This window comes from Rissa tridactyla, chromosome 22 (assembly GCF_028500815.1).
Source record: "Rissa tridactyla isolate bRisTri1 chromosome 22, bRisTri1.patW.cur.20221130, whole genome shotgun sequence".
NCBI lineage: Eukaryota > Metazoa > Chordata > Aves > Charadriiformes > Laridae > Rissa > Rissa tridactyla.
In genome coordinates, this window is record NC_071487.1 from 1,370,427 (window position 1) to 1,392,125 (window position 21,699).

Here is a 21,699-nt window from a genome sequence, read left to right on the forward strand (position 1 = left end):
GTGGGTGCCAGAGCTGCCCCGGCCCAGGCAGGGAGGGCCGGGGGGACACGGGCACATCTGGCACCCGGCCTGGCTCCGGCCGCACGCCTGGGTTGTGGGTGCCCGGTGCGGTGCCCGGTGTGGTACCCGGTGTCTGCGGTGCCCGGTGCTGTGCCTGGTGCAACACCTCGTGTCCACAGCACCCAGCGCCCGGTGCAGTGCCCAATGCCAGTGCGGTGCCCAGTGGAGTACCCCAAGCCCAGTACGGTGCCCGGTGCAGTGCCGGTGCCCGGTGCAGTGCCCCATGGTCGGTGCAGTGCCCGATGCCCAGTTCCTGGTGTCCAGTGCTGTCCTGGTGCCCAGTGCAGTGCCCCATGCCCGGTGCGGTGTCCCATCCCCAGTGCCCGGTGCAGTGCTCCATCCCCAGGGCAGTCTCAGTCCCCGTGCAGTGCCCCGTGCCCGGTGCAGTCCCGGTGCAGTGGAGTACCCCATGCCCGGTGCAGTGCCGGAGCATTCCCCATCTCCGGTGCAGTCCCGGTGCCCGGTGCCGTCCCGGCGCAATGCTCCACCCCCGGTGCGGTCCCGGTGCCCGGTGCACTGCCGGACCCGCGGTCCCGTCCCGCCGCCAGGGGGCGCCCCACGCTGCCCCGCAGCGCCGAGTGCGGTCGGCGCCTTCGAACACCTTCGGCTCCTTCCGGAGCGGCTCGGGCGGGGGCGGGGCCCCGATGGCTGTCGGCGGCGGGGGGAAGGGGCGGGGCCGCCGAGGCTTCGGGCGGGTTCGTTCCTCTTCGGCTTCTGTCGGGTCTTTCCGGGGCGGGTTCGGGCCGTTCCGGCGGCGTTCGGGCCCTTTCCCAGGCTGCCGCCGGGCTGGGAGGCAGGAGCGGGCTGGAGACGAGCGGCGGCGGATGGGGCCGGCGGAGAGGTGGGACGGGGCTGGGGGCGAGGGTGGCCGGGGGCAGAGGGTGGCCGGGATCGGTACCAGACCCAGGACTTGGCGGGCCGGCCGGCGCCGGGACCTGCGGTGAGCGCGGCCCCTCAGCCTGAAGCGCCCCGGCGGCCTCAGCGGGCCGCCCCCCCGGGCCGAGGGTCTGTCCCCTCCCCGGGGACAGCCACCGTGGCTGGCCCCGTCCCCCTCCCGCTGGTGTCAGCGCAGGGTGCCCCGCTGGCAGGGCAGTGTCACCTCGCGGGCTGTGCCACCCCCGGGATGGGCCTGTCCCCAAGGTGCGGGGGGAGATCTCCCGTACCAGGGCTCTGTGTCCCCCCCTGTGGTGCCAGGGCTGTCCCTGTCCCCTCCCTGTGCAAGGGCTGCGTCCTCCTGGCCCCCCCAGGCTGTCTCTATCCCCAGCAGTGCCAGCTCGGGGACATCAGTGCCATTCCCCCCAGTGCAGGGATGCTGCAGCCCCCATGGCCGGGGGTCCTGGGCCCCCTCTCGGGGTGGCAGAGCGGCTTGTCAGGGCTGCAGGCTCCGGGCCGGGCTGGGGGCTCGGCCCCACTGCAGGTCTGCCCCAGCAGAGCCCAGCCTGGGGGTGGGTGGCCCAGGGATGCCCCTGTCCCTCTGGATGTGCCGGAGACGGGCCCGCCGTGGCTTTGCTGGCTCTAGACACAGTTGCCCCCAAGCCCTGGCTCTGGGATGGTGGCCAGGGCCACCGCTTTCCAGCGAGGTTGGTGCCCTGCATCTTTTCTAATGCTGGGGATGTTTCTCACCCCTTGAATTGCAAGCTTCCTGTGGTCACGTATCTCCCAAACTGATGGTCTGTGTTCAATGGGGAATAAAAGCTGGGGGGAAACCTGTCTAAAATGAGCTCTGCGAGAGCTGCGAAGAGCTGGAGTGGCACTGGCATCGCGCCTTTTGACACCCCTGCCCGGTGTGGCAGAGGAATGGCCGCCTCTCCTGCCCATTAATGCGCGGCTTTTATTTCCCGGGCAGCTCTTGGAGCCACTGGGGAACTGGCCCTGTGACTTTCTCTGTGAGAGCAGAGAATGGAGACAGCTGAGTAAATATAGCCTAAATCACTGCTTTCCTGGCCATTCCTCCGCCCTTCCCTAGCATGCGAAGGGCTGGTGTGTCCCCGAGGCTGGGTTGGCCTCTGCTCCAGTCATCGACTCTTCCATGATGTGGGAAAGTCCAAGCCATGGTTTGGTTTCTTTGGTGACTCTTCTCTGACGTGGGCAGACCGTGCTTCATCTGCCTGTGCGGTTCGCGGCAAGGCTTCAGTCCTCCCGAAGGTGATCGCTGCCCCGAACCCTCAGTTTTTAACTCGCTAGAACAGGGTTTTAAGCACACAGGAAAATCTTTCTGCCCGCAGTTGGGTCTCGCTGGACAAAAGGTCTGGGTTGGGAGAGAAGCCGCGGCTCAGCTGGAATGTGGCGAGGAGCAGAGTGGTTTGCGGAGCCAGCTTGGAGCCGTGTCAGAGCGCCGAGTGCTGGGGTGTGTTTACAATGAAAAAGAGTATTTATAATATCGAGGGCTCTTTTAATTCCTCTGGGAATATCTGGAGCCGCAGCTTGGAGCTAAAGTAACCGAGTAATGGAAGATAAAAAGCAAACAGAGGAAGGGACAGTGGATTTCTCAAGTTGGAAGGTCTTGTCTCTCTCAACCAATACCCGAATAATGCTGGCCTGCTAACGTGGTTGCTTCTCACCTTGTAGGTTCCTTCATGTGATTGCTGCGCTGTGCAGAGCTGCTAATAAATAGTCATATAAATGCCAGATACCCTGGGGAACGTGATTTTAAGCAGATGAGTTAGCAAGAACAGTTGGAATTTTTTCATGTACTCAGTTCTTTTAGAACTGTAATTTTTGAGGGAAGTAGCCAAAATACAACTCCTGGGTTTGCTTCTGAAAAAATAAGCAAAAAAAAAAAACAAAAACCTAAACCCTGCCCCGTGAACACTCCTAAAATGGAAGTAGCGTGTTCTTGCTGCTTGGGGGTTGGTGTAAAGGGAGCCTGGAGCAAAGGGACGGTGCTGGTGTAGGGTGCTTGGTCCTTCTCTACTCAGTGCTGCCAAGTAAAAGACTCTAGCAGGGAGGAGGAGAAGGTTTCTGGGGTGGAAAAGACAGGACGAGCTTCAACTGAAGCAAGAAAGTCTAACATCAGGAGAAGCGTGACAGTATGAGAAGTCTTGGAGTAGGTCTGCAAAGTGCATGAGCAGCTCTCGGACCGTCCAGCCTTTGAGGAGAAGGTCGCTGAGACCTCCATTTCTCTCAAAAATGAGGAAGGTATCGGTCATCCCAAGGCAGGGATTTGTTAGGCTCCTCGGGTCCCTGCTAACCATAACATTTACTTTTTCAGTGAAATGTTTCAGATATTCCTTCACTTCCTTGGGCTTCAGTGAATAAAGCAAAATATTTAATGAAAGTCAAGTCCGAGCGGCAGATGCGCTGTATCCCTGGCAAAGGGCAGCTGGTGGCCGCGGGCAGGACGCTGCTGCTCCTCTGGCTCTGTCGCTGGCTGCATGGGAAGCATTTCTTGGTGAGAAAAGAGGTGAAAATGGCTTTGGCTGCCCTGTATCTCGGCTGCAGTGTGGTTGCTGTCAGGACAGCAGGTCTGGCTTGGGCACAGCTCGCGGCATAACTCGCCGCTTCTGCTGCTTTCCCCTGTTTGGAGGGAAATACCAGCTGGTTTGGCCACAGAGCTGCCCTGGCTGCGTTGGTCAGAAAGACTCGATGCAGCAGCAGTTGTCACGATAGAGCACGATACGTTCCGTGTCCATTTTTATTTCCATCCCCACATGCATTGTCCATTTTTTCTCTCTTTATTAAAGGAAAGGTTTGTTCTCATTGTTTGTAACCCATTAACATGCAGCATTTTGCGAAACTGGATTTGGTGGTTTTTTTGCTCACTAAGGATCTGATGTAACTTGAAAAGATTTGAGCTGCGTAGATTGTTGTCAGCGTATTCTTCTTTTAAATATTTTTATGCATTCTTTTGCCTCACTGGGGGGAAAGTAACACATAGTCTCGCTTCGAGTCAAGCTGCACTTTGAACTGCGCTTGGAACTGGGTTAAAAAGCACAGGAACCACATTTGAAACGTTAAGATGCTTTTATTTATGTGCTGGGCGCACACAAAAAGACTTGTAATGTGTTTTTTGTTTCAAACTGATGCATTAAACAAAGAAAGTATTGACAGCAGTTAATGAATCGAGGGATTGTTTCTGGGCGCTGAGATAGATTTACCAAAGGTATTTAGATGTCTGATGCATGGGATTTTTCGGAGCAGCCTAAGCAAGTGCTCGCCAGTGCGGACACACGAGGTTCCTCTCCGAGAGCCGAGCGAACCTGGAGCCGAGCCCAGCTGAAATCTTTTGGCAAGCTGCTGCCTCCCTCCTGTGCACACAGGGCCCTGGATCGGAGGTGTGCTTCCAGCCGGCAGGCTCGTGCGTGTCCCGGGCTCTCAGTGCTGCCTTCCCCCACTCGCCTTCCCTCCGGAGAGCTGTTTCGGGGCTTTGGGAAGCGCGTTCCCTCTCCCCGAAGACACGCCGATTCAGTTGGCTGCTCTCCGTGGGGTGCAGAGCTTTCCTGACTGGTGGCTGCCATCCCACACGTGCAGCTCAGCCTGGGAAGCCGCTTGCTGGGTCCATGGCAGGACAGAGGCCAAGTGTTTCCCCTGGAGAGGACGGCGCTGGCATTAGCCATGCGGATTTGAGAGCCACAGCTCCTCACCCGTCTTCCCGGGCACTCGATCCCCTCATGAGCTGAGCAGGGGGAAGGCAGGTGAGGCTGCTCCAGGACCAGGCTGGCTCTGTTATCTCTATTTTTTCATGTGCCCAGTGACCCACTGGGACGTGGCGAGCAGGGTGGCATGGAGCTGCGTCTCCGCGTTCCCACTGCAGGGAAGGAGGCTGGAAGGAGTCGACGGAGCGACTGGGACCTGCTCTTTGGAGAGACTCCATGCTCCGGGGCGACTCTCTCCTCTTCCCACCCCGCTGCACAGGCCTGCTTTTAAAAGCCACTGAACAAGTTTGCCAGGGCTGAACGTTTTGTCCTTCCAGCCTCTTCGGCTGCACCGGCTTGTCTGAGGCGCCTGGAGTCGGGGCTGGGATCGGCGGGTGGAAGCTGGGGAGGTGCCTGCGGGGGAGCATTGACCCCGCTGGGTTTGGGCTCCGCTGCCTCTGGATGTGTTATGGGGTCTGTCCTCTCCGGGGGGAGCGGGAGCTGCCAGCACCTTTCCTAGCAGGCAGCGGCCACTCGGGCCCCTGGCAATCAGATATTGCCCCCGGCACTGCCGGTTTGGCTCTGTCGGACCCTGACAGGCAGCGTGCAGAGGGGCGAGGGGCAGGCAGTGAGCATGGTCATAAATCTCTCTTTATGCTCTGGATTATGAAGTAATATTTTCCTGGCTGGGGCCGGTTGGATTGGGGAAACGCGGGTTCCGCTGTGAGTTTCCCTGCGGCTGCCATCCCGGCGTGGTGGGAGCTTGCACGGCAGCCGTGCTGGGATGTGCTGCTTCTCCTGCAAACACCCCTTGTCCCCAGGGTCTCTCCGTGAGTCCTGCAGCTCGGTGTTGCTCCGCAGAGGCACTCCAGCGACCTGGATCAGGCTCAGTCCTGTTCCCTACCCGCCAGAGCCTGGCCGCAAGTGTCTTGCCTCCCCGCGGGCAGTGCCTGCTCATTCATGGCAAAGGCAGCCCAGCCGGGACGCTTGCCCAAGCTCGGGCAGCTCGCGCGGGCCCTGGCTGCTGCACAGCCTTCATGTGCCATGGCCTCTTTGTGCCTTTCTTCTCTGGCAGGGGAAGGAGCCCGCAGCGTGGTGCTGGGCTGGAGAGGTGAAGCTGGCTCCTCTCGGGGGACTATGAAGATGATGAGGGGACTGGAACATCTCTCTTATGAAGAAAGACTGAGGGACTTGGGTCTTTTTAGTCTGGAGAAGACAAGACTGAAGGGGGACCTTATCAATGCTTGTAAATATTTAAAGGGTGGGTGTCCCACCAGCCAGGAGGATGGGGCCAGTCTTTTTTCAGTGGTGCCCAGTGGGATGATGGGGCCAGTCTTTTTTCAGTGGTCCCCAGTGATAGGACAAGAGGTAACGGGCACAAACTTGACCATGGGGCCAGTCTTTTTTCAGTGGTCCCCAGTGATAGGACAAGAGGTAACGGGCACAAACTTGACCATGGGGCCAATCTTTTTTCAGTGGTGCCCAGTGATAGGACAAGAGGTAACGGGCACAAACTTGACCATGGGAAGTTCCATCTCAACATGAGGAGGAACTTCTTTCCTGTGAGGGTGGCAGAGCCCTGGCACAGGCTGCCCAGGGAGGTGGGGGAGTCTCCGTCTCTGGAGACACTCAAAACCCCCCTGGACGCGTTCCTGTGCAGCCTGCTCTCATGACCCTGCTCTGGCAGGGAGTTGGACTAGATGATCTCCAGAGGTCCTTCCAACGCCGACATTCTGTGATTCTGTGACTTGCACCAATCTCAGATTTTTTGGTAGCACGCAGGAGGAAAGAGGGGTTTGTAACCGATGTGCACTGTAACGTGTCACTGAGCCGAAAAGGTTATTTTGAAATACTGCGGATCACCAGTGTTAGTGCCTCTCGCGGAGTCCAACCAGCGGTCGGAGCAGCCTTGGCTCCGTGCCGTGCTTGGTTGTGCGTTGACCCCGCCGGGAAGGGTGCCCTGGCTCCCTTTGCCTCCTCGCCTCCCTCCGCAGAGGCTCCGGCAGCCCTGAGAAGCGCCTTCCTGCTCACTAATAGTTTTCAGATGAGACTCAAGAGTTTGAGCTGGGTTTGGTGATTTCTGGGCCAAAACAGCTCAAGCCGTTAATGGGACCCGCAGCGTTTCAGCAGGCCTAGGGTGTCCCTGGGAAGGCTGGTTTTTGGCTGCCCCAGTGCCTTGTAGGTCCGTTCCTCGGCCGCACGCTGTGGCTGCGGCAACCGGAGCGCTGGGATTTGCCTGGGGGAGGTGGAAAACTGGCCTGTGTGGCTGGGAGGGGATGGGAAAAGAGGACGTGCCTGGCTGGTGGGAATGCCCCGGTTCATACATCCCTTCAACAACATGTTAGAACCCAGGTTTGTTCTTTTTGGTGGATTTCTGGGCAGGGCAGGCAGCATATTCTTCAGTTTCTCTCCGAATAGCTGAAAGGCAGTTAGCAGTTCTAAGCAGACTTGAAGGCTTCTGAAGATTATTTTAACTCCCCTCACCTCCATCTCTGCAAAAGGAACCCGTGCCCGCACTTGATGCTGTTGCTGCTTTTGAAAAGTTCAAAAATTTACTTTGCTCAGAGCAAAGCTTTGAAGTGCTGCTCTGTGGGAATGGCAAAGCATCTCAAAAGCCTTTCACTGAAAGCTTGGTTAACCTACATTTGTGGGCCGCTACCTTCAGAAAATGACTTTGTGGGGGATTGCATGGGGAGATGTAAAGGTGAACTGTGAAATTTAATCGATTTAACAAGAAAAGGTTAAATCTGTTTGTTTTGCTCCTGTTCAGGGCCTCCAGCTGGTTGTTGCAGGGTCACCCTTTTCTGTATGCAAAAGTTCCTGCATAAAGGCTGTTTTGTCCCACTTGTTGTCGTCTTGTTTGCATAAGTGCTGCGACGCTGGTCAGCTGAAGAAGCAGGAGTGAACCTCTTTAAGATGCAGAGCTGGTGCCTGGTTGTAGCAGAGAGGAGGTGGCATTCCTGCGTGCAGCCGCTGGCTCCTCTCTTGCTTTTGGGAGCGTAAATTTGTATTAGCATGTCCTGGTTGGATCCAGGGCTCCGCATCAGCTGGTAGGTAGGAGAGAGACGAGTCCTGCCTCTCCCAGCTGCTCAGAAGAATCCCTAGTTTTAATGTTGGCATCTTGGGAGGGTGTGGGGTGCCTGGCTGTGCAGTGACAGGTCATCTTCTCTTTGCAGGTGCTGGGAAGGGAGGCGTAGCATGCCACACTGTTCTGGGCTGGAAGCGTGCCGTGCTTTTGTCCCCTGGACACCAAGAAACCTGCTTCTTTTTTGGTGAAGCAGACCCCTATCTCCGGTTTCTTTGCTGCATGCCCACTCAAGAGTGCTGGATTATGTTTGTCTCCTTCTCCCTTTGCTCCATAATTTGGTTGAATCGTGGTTTCAAGCTAAGAAAAAGGGGCTGCACCTAAGTGCGCCGGGGCACCCGGACCAGGCTGCTGGGGTGCTGATTCACGCAGAGACGTTCAGAGAGCTGATGGGGGAGAGCTGCCTCTGAGATCCCTCCTCTCCTGCCCGAAGCGTGCTGCCTCGCCGTTCAGAGCCGTTCTCCCCGCGACAGAATGGGCAGCACCGATGGGTTCCAGTACCGCGCGCTCTACCCCTACCGCAAGGAGCGGGAGGAGGACATTGACCTGCTACCTGGGGACATCCTGGTGGTGAGCAAGGGGGCCCTGCAAGCCTTGGGCTTCAAAGACGGGGATGAGCAGACCCCCAATCAGATCGGGTGGATCCTGGGCGTCAACGAGCGGACCAAGCAGAAGGGTGACTTTCCTGGCACGTACGTGGAGTACGTGGGGCCCGTGAAGATCTCTGTCCCTTCTCACCGGCCCCGAGTGCAGAGACCCCTCCCCGCAACGCCGGGGGCCAGTGGCTGCAGGCTGCAGGAGGCTCTGGAGCAAGGTAAGCCCTGCCGCATTGCTCTGAGATGCCTCCACTCTCGGTCTCTGTCAAACAAGGGGGTCTGAGTGGCTTCACAAGACAGCGGTAAAGCCCTTGGCACAGCTTGGCAGCACTGGATTGCCCTGCCAGCAGCAGTGCCTGGGAGTTGTGGGCTCGTGTTCTGTCCTGGCTGAGAGAAAAGCACATTGTTCCTCCAGCTTATCGATCTGCTTAGCAGAGCTTCCTGGGGCAAGCCTTATCCCACTCTTAGGTCTCCAGATCCTTCTCCCTCTCTGGCCAGGATCCCCCTGGTCCTTGCTCCGTCTCCCTGCTCCGCTGAGAGTTTTGCTCCACTCCCTCCCTTTAGGAATAAGTCCTGACCTCTCCCAACCACATCCCTGCCTCTGTAGCGCCTGGGGCATTGCTCCCTGCCAAGAGCTGCTCAGCCCTGCTGAGACACACAATTACTTGTCTCTGGGCAAGAGGAGAAAAGTCAGGGTCTAAAAGAGTACTTCTGAGAACTGGAGCTAATTGCTTGTCTGCCTGGCGCTCGTCCCTCCCCATGATCGCTGAGCTCTCGCTGGGGCCCAGCAGCCACCCTCGGGCAGGACACAGGCCGTCCTGCACCTGCAGCTCCCAGCCGGCACTGCGCTTGGCACGGACCCGGTCCCAGAGCTGGGATAGACACCGTGCCTCAGCGCTGCCTGTAGAGCTGTGGCAGCTGCCTTCTCTTTGCCTATTTTTTTTTGCTCCCAGACACATAAGCCCTGTGGCAGGGGCTCAGCAGGCCCCAGGAGCTCTGAGATGGCAAACAGGGGTGATAGCCACACTTTGCCTTCCCGTGCCTTGCAGAAGACGTCATGCTGGTGCATACAGGAGGAGTAGGGTCAGCAGCAGGAGCTGGTGGGCATCAGAGCACGCTCGTGGCTGGCAGTCCTGCATCCTCCCTGTCCCTCTGGGAGCCACAGCTATCCCATCAGACGCTTCTAGCTGTGCGGAACATCTCTGGGGTCTTAAGGAATGGAAAGGAGCCCCTGTCTCAGAAACCAGGGTGGTGGGGCTGGGTGGGCAGCTGCCTCCCATTCTCCTGCTCCCGGAGCCGGAGGGGTGGCCTCAGGAGACATCTCCGCAGGGTGAGAATGCGGCTGGGCTGTGCGTTTGGATTGGCAGCAAGAGCTGCTGACCTGAGTCATCCCGCTCGCAACCTGCCTTTCCAAGAAAGCACTCCTCTTGGGAGCCTGGGGCATGCTCTGCGGTGGATGCGTCGGCCTTGCCTGCATCCAGCCCTGTGCTCCCTCGGGGGCTGTATTTATGCCTTCGTGGGCTCTCTCCTCCTCTTCTTTTCAAGCAGGGCTTGGTGGAGGTGTGTCTGGGTGGTCAAAGCCGCTGCCCTGCATAGGGGTGGGGATCTTTGGGATGTGGAAGAAGATACGTGCCAAAGCTCCTGACACACAGAAAAGATGCGGTTGGGAAAAAAAACACAAAACCCAGCCTGTCTGCGTCCCGCCCGGGGATGGAGCTGAGAGGGGGTCGGGTAGTAGGGCATGCGAGGGGGATGCCAGCACTGTCCCTGTCCCCTCTGGGTGCATCCCCACAGCCAGCCTCCACCTTGGGCGCAGCCCTGCAGGGTGGTAATTCAAATGCCCAGGCCTGTTTTACACGCAGCCTGCTGGGATGCTGGTGGGGAGACACATTTTTGCAACTGAGAGACTGTATTTAATCCAAGCCCATGTTATTTCTTCGTGGTCCGCACTTCAGGAGGTGCAGAGATGTCTCCTGGCTGCCCTCCAAAGCTCATAGCTGGCAGCACTTCTGCCCTGTTTCCCGGGTCCTGCCCTGGCTGGCAGGGATCCCTTAGCCCCCCCCGTGTCACACACGGAGCAGGGCCAGCACCACGGCTGTCACACAGCCCGGGAGCAGGGCTGGCCTTGTGGAGCGGCGAGACCCGGTGCTTTCTGGCGGTGGATTTATGAGCTGCTGGTGTTTGCCTTCCGCAGAGAACACGAGCGGAAAATGCGGCTCGGAAATATTTCCGCAGCTGCCCAGGCCGTGCTGTGAGCAGCCTTGTTCGCAGCGGCCCAGCCCGGAGGCCTGACAGGCTCGGGAGCCGCTGCTGGCTCCGGCACAGGCTGCCTGATAAAAAAAGGCAAGCTGCTGCCTGCTGAAGCAGCACATTCCCGGCTGGGCCACGTGGGCAGCACCAGTATTTACTCTCCCTTCAGCCCTTCCCAAGGGTCAGGCTCGGAGCTGCCAGCCTGGCGGCTTGCCTGCAGCTTCCCCACCCTGCCCAGCACCACGCTGGTCCCGTTCCCGTGCCCAGGGGCTCTCCCTGGTGGGGGATCGCTCCCCCAGCAGCACGGAACCTTCAGAACTGCTGGGTGCCTGCCCCATCTGCTCCCCTTTCCGCAGCTGCACCAACACGAGCTGCTTTGTCTTCCCTGCGAGGCTGTGGGTGCAGGAGGCTCGGCCGGGTGCGGAGTTCCAGCTTGCTGTGCCTCGTGGCGAGACCACACCAGGCGAGTTCGGGTCAGAGCCATGACAACAGAGCCGTGTTTCGCAACAGGGCGCAGCTTTTTGGCTCTTCCTCCTCAAAGCGGAGTGTGCTGAGTGTCCTCACCGACCATGAGCTCCCCAGGGTCTGCCTGGTGCTGCGGACCGGCCCGGAGGAGCCTCCTGCACCGGCTGGTGCTCAATTGGAAGCAAGACGGGGCCTGGCACCGCTCATCCTTCGGCAAACCTCCCGCTGGCAGCTGCCCGGCCGGGCCTGCGTGCTCCTGCTCCGGCATGCGTCACCCCTCCAGCACAGGGGAAGGGGGGTGCCTGGAGCCGGGACCTCAAAATCTTCTGGAGGTGGCGGTGAAATCCTCCCTGATGCGGGGCTGTAGATCCCCTGGGAAGGGAGGGACCCCAGTCCCGTGCCATGGGCTGTCTGCGCCCTGTAACAGCTTGCACGGAGGCTGTAGACTCGCGGGGAGGGGGAGTCAGAGGGCTGGTTTCCATGTTAAACGAGCAATCAAGGGCAGGAATTTGCTGACACGGCGTTCTGTCTGAATCGCTGGATTAATCACCGCTCACCACCGTGAGTGAGCTCCCTGGCCGCGCTCCTCCGCCAGCCCTGTGCTGGGCAGGGACCGAACCTGGCCTGAGCTCCAGGAGCCCTGGTAACCCCTGCGCTGCCTGCCCGGGGTCCCTGGGGAGACGGGCTCTTGCCTCCCAGCCTCTGTGGGGAGCAGCAGGGACCCCCCTGTGCACACCCTATCGGGGGCTCAGAGCAAGGCCAGGCTCAACAAGTGCTGTGCCAGTTTCTGGGCCAGCTGAGCGGTTCCCCGTGGCCTCCGTGCAGTGTTTGCGTGGGCTGCGGTCTCCTGGCAGGGGCCACAGCTTTCCTCGCTCTCGGACGCTGCCGTTGGGAGCAGCGTTGATTGTGCCCTGACCCGGCTCCGCTGCAGAGCGTGTGCTGGGGGCTGAGCTGGGGCTGACCCTTCTCTCCCTCCCTCTCCCCCAGGCTCTCCTCTCCCAGACTTGCAGGAGCAGTTCAGCCCTCCCGAGGTTGCACCACCACTGCTGGTGAAGCTGGTGGAAGCTATTGAGAAGAAAGGTAAGGGGGGGATGCTGAGAACTGAGGGGCTGAAACCCCCCCAGTGAGGGCAGGGGGGGAGGCAGCTGTCTTTAAAAGCTGTTGGTGTTGGACCGAGCTCCGTGGGACATTGAGGACGCAGCTGCCTGCAGAAGGGGGGGGCTCCCGCTTTTCCCTGGCTTGAGCTGCTGTTCCCCAGAGCCAAGCTTGACCCTGCTGCGCCGTCCTGCACAGAGGCCTGGGGTGAGGCTGCTGGGTCTGCACACAGGGTGTCTACACACTCCGAGTGGGTGCTGGGGTTTGGGAAGCGCTTCCAGCCCGGATCCATGCCATGGGGCATAAAGGGTGCCACTGAACCGGGTGTCCTGGGGGCCCAGGGGACTGCGGCAGCATCTGCAGGAGGTTGGCTTGGACACTGTCCAGGCCTGGTTAGCCGTGCCGCGGCCGTTGCCCAGCCGGCGTGCGGCTGCCGGGCTGGTACTGAAATGGTGTGTGCGCGGGGAGCTGCGCGGCTCGCAGCTAACAGCAGTGTCCCCGCTTCCGCAGGGTTAGACAGCGAGATGTTGTACAGGACATCTGGCTCCGAACTGAGGCAAGCGCTGAGAACCGGTAAGAACCAGCTCCGCGTGGTGAGGAGGCGAATCTGCTCAGATGGAGGAGATTAGTGGATGTGACAGCGCCAGCAGTAATGCAATCCAGGCCAGGCTCGCCTGTCCCCGGCAGTTCCTGACTCCCGGCACGCTGCCTGTGGGGCTGAGCTGTCCCCGTCCCAACACGTCCCCCCTCTTGCATGGAAGGGACAGGAGATGGGGGGATCTGCCACTGCCTGTGGGCTGGAGCAAAGGGACGTGGCGCCTGCCCGGAGACTAGCAGGCTACCAATTGAACCCCTGCTCTTGTCTTCTGCTGTTTCTTTGGGGTGCCCCGCTCTCAGGGTGCCCTGGCAGAGGCTTCTCTGGCTCTGTCACGCCACTAATAAGCAGGGGGGGATCTTTCAGCTCAGCTTGGTGGCTGGAGCCTTGGCTCCGCTCTGCCGGCGGCTGATGCCTCTGCCGGGAAGCCTTCGGAGCTGTTTGCCTCTCGGCTGGGCTTGGGCCTCATCCAGCACCACGCTGGCTTGTCCCCTTCCGCAGACGTTCTTGCAAACCCCAGCGACACGGTGCTGTCAGCTCTGGCCGCGTTGCTTCGGGGACAGGCTTTACGTGCTGTCCCCACAGCCTGCGCCTTGCCTTTGTGGGACAGCGCGGTTCGAGGGAGATGTTTTCCCCGTTGGGTTCAATGTGTGGCTGGTCAGTCTGCGCCTGTCTCTAACAGCAGCAGGGAACACAATTGTCACACGAGCCGTGCGTGCCCAGGATTCCTGTGGCAGGGCTCAGGGCAAAGGGTGTGGGCAGCCGAAATGGCCTCTACCCCCTCCCTGGCAGGGACCTGCCTGGATTCCCAGAGCCAGCTTGTTTCTGGGCTGCAGGGGACACTGCCAGGCGTCCTCGGTTGTGCGGGCTGCTCGGCTGCTGCCTGAGCTCCCTCCCGGTGCCAAGCTGCCGTGTCCCATGATAGCTAGCTGGGTGGTATGTGGTGGTCCCTGGGATGGGTGCTGGCAGCACCTGAGCTGCCGGCTGGGTGCCCGGTGCTGTGCCTGCCACCCACGGGACATCTGTGCCCTGGCAGATTGGACCCTGGGCGACCTGGAGCCCTTCGACGTGCACTCCCTGGGCGAGGCGCTGCGAGGCTACCTGCAGGACCTGCCTTCCCCCGTGGTGCCGGTGTCCGTGCACGGAGACATCCTTCGCATCCTGCAGGGTAAGGGCTTCCCCTGTCTGTGCTCGGGAGCGGGTGGCTGGGCAGCACGGACACGTTTATGGTATTAAAATAAGCCCTGTCCCTATGGGGTCTGGCACACGGCCCCCGCTGCCGACAGCGCTCCCACGCTGTGACGCAGCTGGAGCATGGACAGAGGAGCTGGCTGTCCCAACCCTTCCATCGTGTCTTGTTCTCTCCCCAGAGATTCCCCAGCCGGAGAATTGCCGGAAGCAGCTGCTGCTGGCCCTGGAGTCGCCTGCGGTCCCGCTCCAGAACACGCTCACCCTGCAGTTCCTGCTCCGGCATCTGGGGAAGGTATCGCAGCAGGCGGAGAGCAACAGCCTCCACCCTCGGGCCCTGGGAGAGATCTTCGGCCCCCTTCTCCTCCGGCTGCCTGGCGCCAGGTACGTGAGGCTCTGGGGTTTCAGCCATGTACTGAGCGTCCACCGTTGTGCCTGCCAGGACGAGGAGTCCAGCCTGTAACAGCAGGTCTGCCCGCAGCCCCTGCCTCGCTGCGTGTGGGATTAAACTGCTGGCAGCACACAGAGGTGGGACTCAAAGCTGGGGCAGAGCCCTTGTTCTGGGTCAGCCTGGGATTTGGCAGCTGCGATGAACCAGATCACCCCGGCTGCCCCTTTGCCTGGGGGGCACGGGAGCAGTGCTAAGTTCTCCGCCACAGCCGCTGATCTTGGCTCCTCTTTGCAGCCCAGAGCTGAGCCCTGACTTCTCCGTGCTGTTTCTGGAGGCACTTCTGCAGACGAAGGAGTTGGAGCCGGAACAGTTGCCTCCAGGTACAGAGATGCCCTTTCCTTGGGGCCCAAGGCGCTGGTGTTTGTGCTCTGTGGGTGTGGAGTCTCTGCCCCCGTGAGCGGGTTGCTGAGGGCATTTCTGTAGCCCAGCTGTGCCTGGATGCCTGCTTGAGGCGCTCGTCTGCTGCTGTAGATGTGCCTGGAGCAGATCCTGGCAGTGTGGTGGTCAACTGGGGCTTCCCAGGATGGTCATTGCCGGGGGCGGGGGGGACTCTGTGCTCTGAGGAGTTGCCCTTGGCAAGGGTGGGGAGCTGGGACTTGGGCTCACCCTGCTTCAGTCCTGCTTCTCTTACAGCCTTGCCTCCAAAACCACCTAAGCCAAAGCCCAGCGCAGCCAGCCTGGCCAACGGGAACAGTGTGCCCTTACAGGACGCCGAGTGGTACTGGGGTGACATTTCCCGGTAAGGGGGTGGCTGGCAGCTCACGTTCTGGGTGCCCTGTGGACGTCGGGTTATCTAGGGGAGCTCTGGCTGCACCTCACAGGCCATGACAATCATGTTCCTCGCAGGGAGGAGGTGAACGAGAAGCTACGGGACACACCAGATGGTACCTTCTTGGTGCGCGATGCCTCCAGCAAGATCCAGGGGGAGTACACACTCACGCTCAGGTAGGGTGCTGGGGTCCCCCAAGAGCCTCCGCTGCTCTGGGCTGCAGTTGTCGGCACACGTCCCCGTGCTTATGGCTGCCTGGATGCCCAGATGTCTGGCTGGCGTGGGGTGCTAGGGTGGTGGTAAGTGCCCTCTCTCCCCTCCCCGCTACAGGAAGGGAGGCAATAACAAGCTGATCAAGATCTTCCACCGGGAGGGGAAGTATGGCTTCTCAGAGCCCCTGACTTTTGGATCGGTGGTGGAGCTCATCACCCATTACCGTCACGAGTCGCTCGCCCAGTACAACGCCAAGCTGGACACCAGGCTGCTCTACCCCATCTCCAAGTACCAGCAGGTGAGGCTTGTGCCACGGGGACACAGCTGGCCAACACAGCCTGAACCAGGGGCATTTGCTCATCCCTCCCTGATCCTTTGGTAGACAACAATGTCCCACCCCTTCCCCCGTGCTGGGACGTTGCTTTGTGGGGTGACGGGTGTCCTGCAGGGCTGGTGGGGCTTCATGGGACAGCTGTCGGGGCTGTCCGGGCTGCTGTCGGGCAGGAGCAGGTCCTGACCGAGGCTGTGCGTGTGGCAGGACCAAGTGGTGAAAGAGGACAGTGTGGAAGCCGTCGGGGAGCAGCTGAAGGTCTATCACCAGCAGTACCAGGACAAGAGCTGGGAGTACGACCTGCTGTATGAGGAGTACACGCGCACTTCCCAGGTACGCAGGCACTGCCTTCCCCACGGGCTGCCCTGGCACCCCCTGATCGCTGGCAGCCATGCTGCTGTGCGCAGAGGAGAGCAGAGATGGGGCACCCGCTGCGCCTTTTGTCTGCTTGAGGGGACTGCCCAGAGAACAGGCTTTGAAGAGGGAGGATGTTTTGGCTGCAGCAAAGACACTGCTGCTTTGGGGAAGGGGAGAGAGGGCATGCAAATGGGCAGAAACCTGCCCAAATCCTCCCCCGCTTCCTCAGCTCTCCCCTTCCTTTTCAGGAGCTGCAGATGAAGAGGACGGCAATTGAGGCCTTCAACGAAACGATCAAGATCTTTGAGGAGCAGTGTCAGACACAGGAGAAATGCAGCAAGGAGTACATCGAGCGCTTCCGACGGGAGGGCAACGAGAAGGAGGTGCAACGGTGAGGACAGGGGGTGGTGGTGACCTGCCCTGCCTGGGGAAGGGCTCTGGGGGCTGGAAGGATCATCCTGGCCCAGCGTGGAGCCGAGGCATGTGCAATCCTTGTCTCTCCAGCAGCGTGCTGTGGGCTGGAGCTGGCAGGCCGCCTCCTCTGCCTCCCCCACTCTGGCTCGCAGCCTAAAACCCCCCTCCTTCTCCCAGGATCCTCATGAACTCAGAGAAGCTCAAGTCTCGCATCACGGAGATCCACGACAGCAAGATGAAGCTGGAGCAGGACCTGAAGAAACAAGCCTCAGAGAACCGGGAGATCGACAAGCGCATGAACAGCCTCAAGCCAGACCTCATGCAGCTGCGCAAACTGCGGGACCAGTATTTGGTGTATGTAGTGCCTGCCCCCGCCGAGGGCTGGGAGTGGGGCCCGTAGCCCCTCCAGCCCAGCCCGGGAGCGAGCCAGCTGGCTCCTGGAGGGCTTTGAGGCTTGTCGGACCGGCTTGCGGGCTGCTGGGTGCAGGAGCGAGCCCTGCAGCATGCAGCTTGGGGGCACGGCGGTCCCTCGGAGGGGACGGCTGCTGCCCTCTGGCGATGGCTGCGCAAGTGTCTGGCTCAGATGCCACAGGCCGGGCTCGCTGCCCGCGCTGAGCCCTGCCTCTCCTTCCCCAGGTGGCTGACCCAGAAGGGCGCCCGGCAGAAGAAAATCAACGAGTGGTTGGGCATCAAGAACGAGACGGAGGAGTGAGTGTCCCTGCTCGTATTCTGTGGGATGTGGGGGGCTGCAGGAGCGCGGGCTGCGCAGCCGATTCTGCCTGCTCCGGGGACGCGGGCAAGTCCCATCTCCTTCCTTGGGAGCTGAGGACACCTTCCCTGCCGGAAGGGGTGACGGCAGCTAGCCATGGGAGGGAGACGTGGGGGCCGGGTGCCCACACCGAGGGAGTCTGACCCTGCCTGTGCTCGATTGCAGCCAATACTCCATGATGGATGACGAGGAGGAGCTGCCCCACCACGAGGAGCGGACATGGTACGTGGGGAAGATCAACCGCTTGCAGGCAGAAGAGATGCTGTGCGGCAAGCGGGACGGCACCTTCCTGATCCGCGAGAGCAGCCAGAAGGGATGCTACGCCTGCTCCGTGGTGTGAGTACCCCCAAGCAGACGTGGTGGGACGGAGCTGGCGCAGGATGTGCTCCCGCATCGCTCTGCCCTTCTCTCGCCAGATGCTGGAGGCTGGCGGAGGTGTCAGCTGGGAGGCTGGGCTTCCCCGAGGTCTCCCGTTCGCCTTGGCTCCTCCTGCCAGGGCTGGATGTATTTTTGGGCTACTGCGGTGACACCCGCTTGTGCTCTGCTCTCCCTGTGGGGCTCCCTGGCGTGCCGCTGACCCGTGCTCCCTTGTCTCCCTGGCAGGGTGGACGGTGACACCAAGCACTGTGTGATCTACAAAACGGCGACCGGCTACGGGTTCGCTGAACCCTACAACCTCTACGCCTCCCTCAAGGACCTGGTCTTGCACTACAAGCACACGTCCCTGGTGCAGCACAACGACTCCCTGAATGTCACGCTGGCTCACCCGGTCCTTTCCCAGCCACCAGCCAGATGAGCAGCCCATGCACAACACAACAGCTGCCTTCAGCTTCTCCCCAGGGCGCTGCTTTCTGGCTCTGGACTCTTGCACCCTGTATAGTTGAGTCTCTGTGCTCCTGCCCCTCCAGAGCCTCTGAGATGTCTGTGACCGTTCCCGGTGTCCCTTTTGGTCAAGTAGCTGAAACCCGTGTTGGCTGATGGGACAAAAAGGCTGGGCTGTTGACTCCCAGTGGGCTCCAGCCTCTAGGAGGTGGGATCCAGTCGTGATTGAATTGCTGTGGGCGAGCACAGCCCCCTCCCCTTCCCCGATGAGCAGGTCAGATCCCCTTCTTGCTGGCAGGTCGCCCCGCTACGCATCACTGTAGAGCTAGATTCCTGATTCCTCAGTGCGCTACGGCATCGGTCACTGCCCCGGCCGAGCGGTCGCTGCTCTGAGCGAGGGGCTCCCTGCCTGGCTGCCAGAGGAGGCAGAGGAGGAGGCTGGGTTGAGCGTTGTGCATCCTCCACTCTCACTTCCCTCGGTGATCTTGCGGGCTGCGGTGGTGTCTGGTACGAGGGGTGCTGCTCTTCCATGCAGAGACTCATTTAGAAAGGAGAAACCCCATCCTCCGTGTGGCTTCTCGGCCGAGGTCTCCGCTCCGTGCCGTGCCCCACCCCACCGTCTTCCCTAGTGTCATAACCACCCCTTGAGTGTTGCTGTCTGGGGAGGGAGGATCCGGTTAGCGATGAATCTCTCGCCTTCGTTGTGCCAACTAAGCTGTGAAATCCGTGTTGGTACCCGTGTTTTACCCGGCAGAATCTGTGGGACGCACGACTCGCTGTTTCCGGCTGTCTTTGGTGAATCTCTGCAGACGTAACCCATTGAAGCTAACTGTAGCTCTGTAAATACGGTTCTTTTCGTAATCGGCTGCTTACCTAGTACTGGTGTTTGCTGAACTCCCACTACGACTTGCAGGTGCGTGGGCAGCAGCTGGCCAGGCTGTTGCAGACTCGGGTCCTGCCAGCTGGAGCAGGAGGGGGCCGGAGTCCGATGCACACTACGAGCCCTACGCAAAATGAAGGACCTCTCCGCTGCAGGAGGACGGGATCTCCGCTGAGCCAAGGGCCTTGGCGCATAGAAATGTATATGCATGACGTTGAACTATGTATGCAAAGCACTTATAATCATGAGTACTGTATGGGGACTTGGGGTGAAAGAGCTGGGGGTTGCCGTAGAGCTGCCCATCGTAGCTGGCTGGCGCAGGCGGGGACTGATTTCTGAGTTCAGAGGGCTCGAGGGCAACAAAGGTGGCCCTGGAAGAGCTTTAAAAGCTGGACCTGGGCTGAGAGTTGAGGCCGTGGTGGCATTTGCTTTACTGGGTTATCCTGTGTCCCTGGCTTGAAGAAAGCATTAATTGTCCTCTTGATTCGCCGGAGAGGTTTTCCCTTTTGGAGGCCGCGTCCTTGGGACGGGCCGGTAGATGCTGTAGGCTTTGCTGCTTCTGCTTTGTGTTGCGACAGGGGCTGCGCCGCATCCGCGGGGTGCTGTGTGCTCGTGCTCTGCCTGCATGCCGTCCTCGACATGCCGCCTGCGTCGGGGACTGTGCTGTCCCTCCTCCCCCAGTCACCTCTGCTGCTCGCCTTGCTCCGGGCTGGTCCCCGGATCCTTTCGGATCTGGGATTGTTGGACTAAATTCCTGTTGCTTGTGGCAGCTCTCCTACGCTCGACTGTACAGACCCCATTCCCTGCTCCGCGCGCCTTCCCTGGCCCCTGGGCCGTGTTTTTTGCTTCCTCCGTTTTTATCGGTGTTTCGTGCTGTGAGGATGCGGGGCCGCGGTGCTGGCCCTGCCCCATGGCAGCTCAGGACGGCCTCGGAAGGGGCCGGCGATGGGTCGGGGGAGCTGCGGGGCGCAGGGCCCAGGAGAGCCTGCGTTTGGCTTTGGGGATCGCTTGGGAAAAGCTGTCGGGGATAATTAAGGGAATAGTTTGGGCTCGGACACGCGAGAGATGAGAGCACATGGGAATGGGGCAGGGAGGCCCGGTGCTTGTAGCCCGCTCTGCAGAGGCCTCCCGGGGTCCACGGGGGACCGTGCCAACACCCCAAAGCTGCCAGACTCCTGCACTAGTCACAGGGGCTCATTTTCAGCCCAGGGACTCTGGGCTCGTCCCTGTGCTTCCAGCACGTCCCTGTGCCATGGGGCTGGCTGGATCCTCCAGCCACTCGCTCCGCAGAGGCCATGTCCCCCCAGCACCCCCCACCATGAGCTCAGGGCAGGTCCTGACGGGGGATTTTGCTCCCAGCTCGTGCCAGGTTCTGACGAGCGTCTGGGAGAGTCTCAGCTTCAAGCCGTTGCCCGTCCACACTTCGCTTGGTGCTCGCCCCGGCGCTGCTGGCTGGGGAAATTCCAGCTTCTCGTGACAGCGGTTTTTTACCCTTTCGGCTGAATTTCTGCTGTTCTCCCCACGCTGTCCCTTCCTGCTGCCCAGCTGCAGCCTCTTCCTCCCCAGGAGCGTGGGCAGCTCAGCGTGAGCACGGGGTGGTCATGGTTGCCCCTCTGCATCTTCCAGCGCTGCCGTTCCTGCCCGCCGATGGGGCTCTGCTTGCAAGTCCTGCGTACAACGAGGAGGAAAATGCCCTTCCCCAGGGCCGCCTTTCCCTGACTTGAGCTTGACGTGGCTCCCTGAAACGCAGCTTTTCCCTCGTCTGCCCCCGGGGTGGACGCCCCAGCCCTGAGCTCCCGCAGCGCAGCTCCCCCAGAAGAAGCTCCTTGTGATTTGTCCTTTTGATGCTTTCGCTCGTGCTGTTCGCGCCACCGGACGAACCCGGCAGCGATGTGTTTCCAGGCCTTGGGCTGTGCTTTGCTGCTTGCGACCCCCCCAGTTCCGTGTCCCCCACCCCATCCCCTGGGTGCACCGTGGCCGTTCCTGCTTCCCGGGGCACAGCTCGGGGCTTGTCCCTCCGTGTCCCAGCTCGGGATGCTCCGTGCTCCCCCCGGAGCTCCGTGCTCCCCCCATGTCACCGGCAGCTTTGTGCTCAGCGAGGACGTGGCGGCTGCGTGAGCGCTCCTGAGATTTTAGTTCCTAGGTATATGCAATAATAAATAACTTGCCACTTCAGCTGTTCGTTACCAGCAGTAGTTCTCTATGCTCTTTCTGTTGATGTTTACTAATGTAAACCCAGTATTTGTTACTGTAAGAGGATTTTTTTTTTTTTGTACGGTACTTCAAAAAAACCCATAAAAACAAAACCAAAAAAAAAAGAAGAAAGAAATAAACAGAATTAATGAAATGGCTGCGGGGGTTTCTGTGGGAGGGGTGTCACGCTGGCGGAGCGGAGGCGGAGGGTGTCGGGGCTGGGTGCAGGATGTGACCCATCGCCCGGACAGCGCTGGGCTGTGCCGGGACGCTGCTCCCCGGGGTGTCTCAGGGCTGGGGCAGGCGGGGGCCACCCTGGGCTCACCCACCGGGCACGCGAGGAGGCGGCAGCCGAGCCCAAAGGGGTGAGAAACAGCCGGAAAGGGCAGCTCTAAACAGTGGGGAAGTACAAGGCTCCCCCACACGGCACCAGAAATGAGCCCGAGGGGGTATTCTGGGCAGCACCCCCAGCCTGGGGTGTTTTGGCACCTGCACCCAGCCCAGGGTGTGCTCGGCAGACTGCGGCGGGGGTCCGACACGGAGCCACCCCCCTGCCTGCGCGGGAGACGCCAAGTGTGGGCTGCTCGGGGTT

At 60.5% G+C, this 21,699-nt stretch overlaps 1 protein-coding gene across 1 annotated transcript; it reads left to right on the plus strand.

The window, feature by feature from the left end:
- The first annotated feature begins 796 nt into the window (after positions 1–796).
- PIK3R2 (phosphoinositide-3-kinase regulatory subunit 2) lies at positions 797–21,238 on the plus strand. The gene is made up of 16 exons (XM_054181959.1): positions 797–901; positions 7,811–8,533; positions 12,018–12,110; positions 12,636–12,698; positions 13,757–13,888; positions 14,091–14,292; positions 14,594–14,679; positions 14,993–15,098; positions 15,206–15,304; positions 15,459–15,639; positions 15,880–16,005; positions 16,278–16,420; positions 16,621–16,797; positions 17,080–17,151; positions 17,378–17,548; positions 17,816–21,238. The coding sequence occupies exons 2-16, from the start codon at positions 8,194–8,196 to the stop codon at positions 18,006–18,008; spliced, it is 2,184 nt and encodes a 727-aa protein (XP_054037934.1). The 5' UTR covers positions 797–901; positions 7,811–8,193; the 3' UTR covers positions 18,009–21,238.
- Positions 21,239–21,699: the final 461 nt, after the last annotated feature.

Coding starts and splice junctions, on each gene's coding strand:
- PIK3R2 (XM_054181959.1), top strand. CDS start 8,194: ATGGGCAGCACCGATGGGTTCCAGTACCGCGCGCTCTACCCCTACCGC. Junction 16,006..16,277: donor AGTACACGCGCACTTCCCAG/GTACGCAGGCAC, acceptor CTTCCTTTTCAG/GAGCTGCAGATGAAGAGGAC. Junction 16,798..17,079: donor CTGCGGGACCAGTATTTGGT/GTATGTAGTGCC, acceptor CTCCTTCCCCAG/GTGGCTGACCCAGAAGGGCG.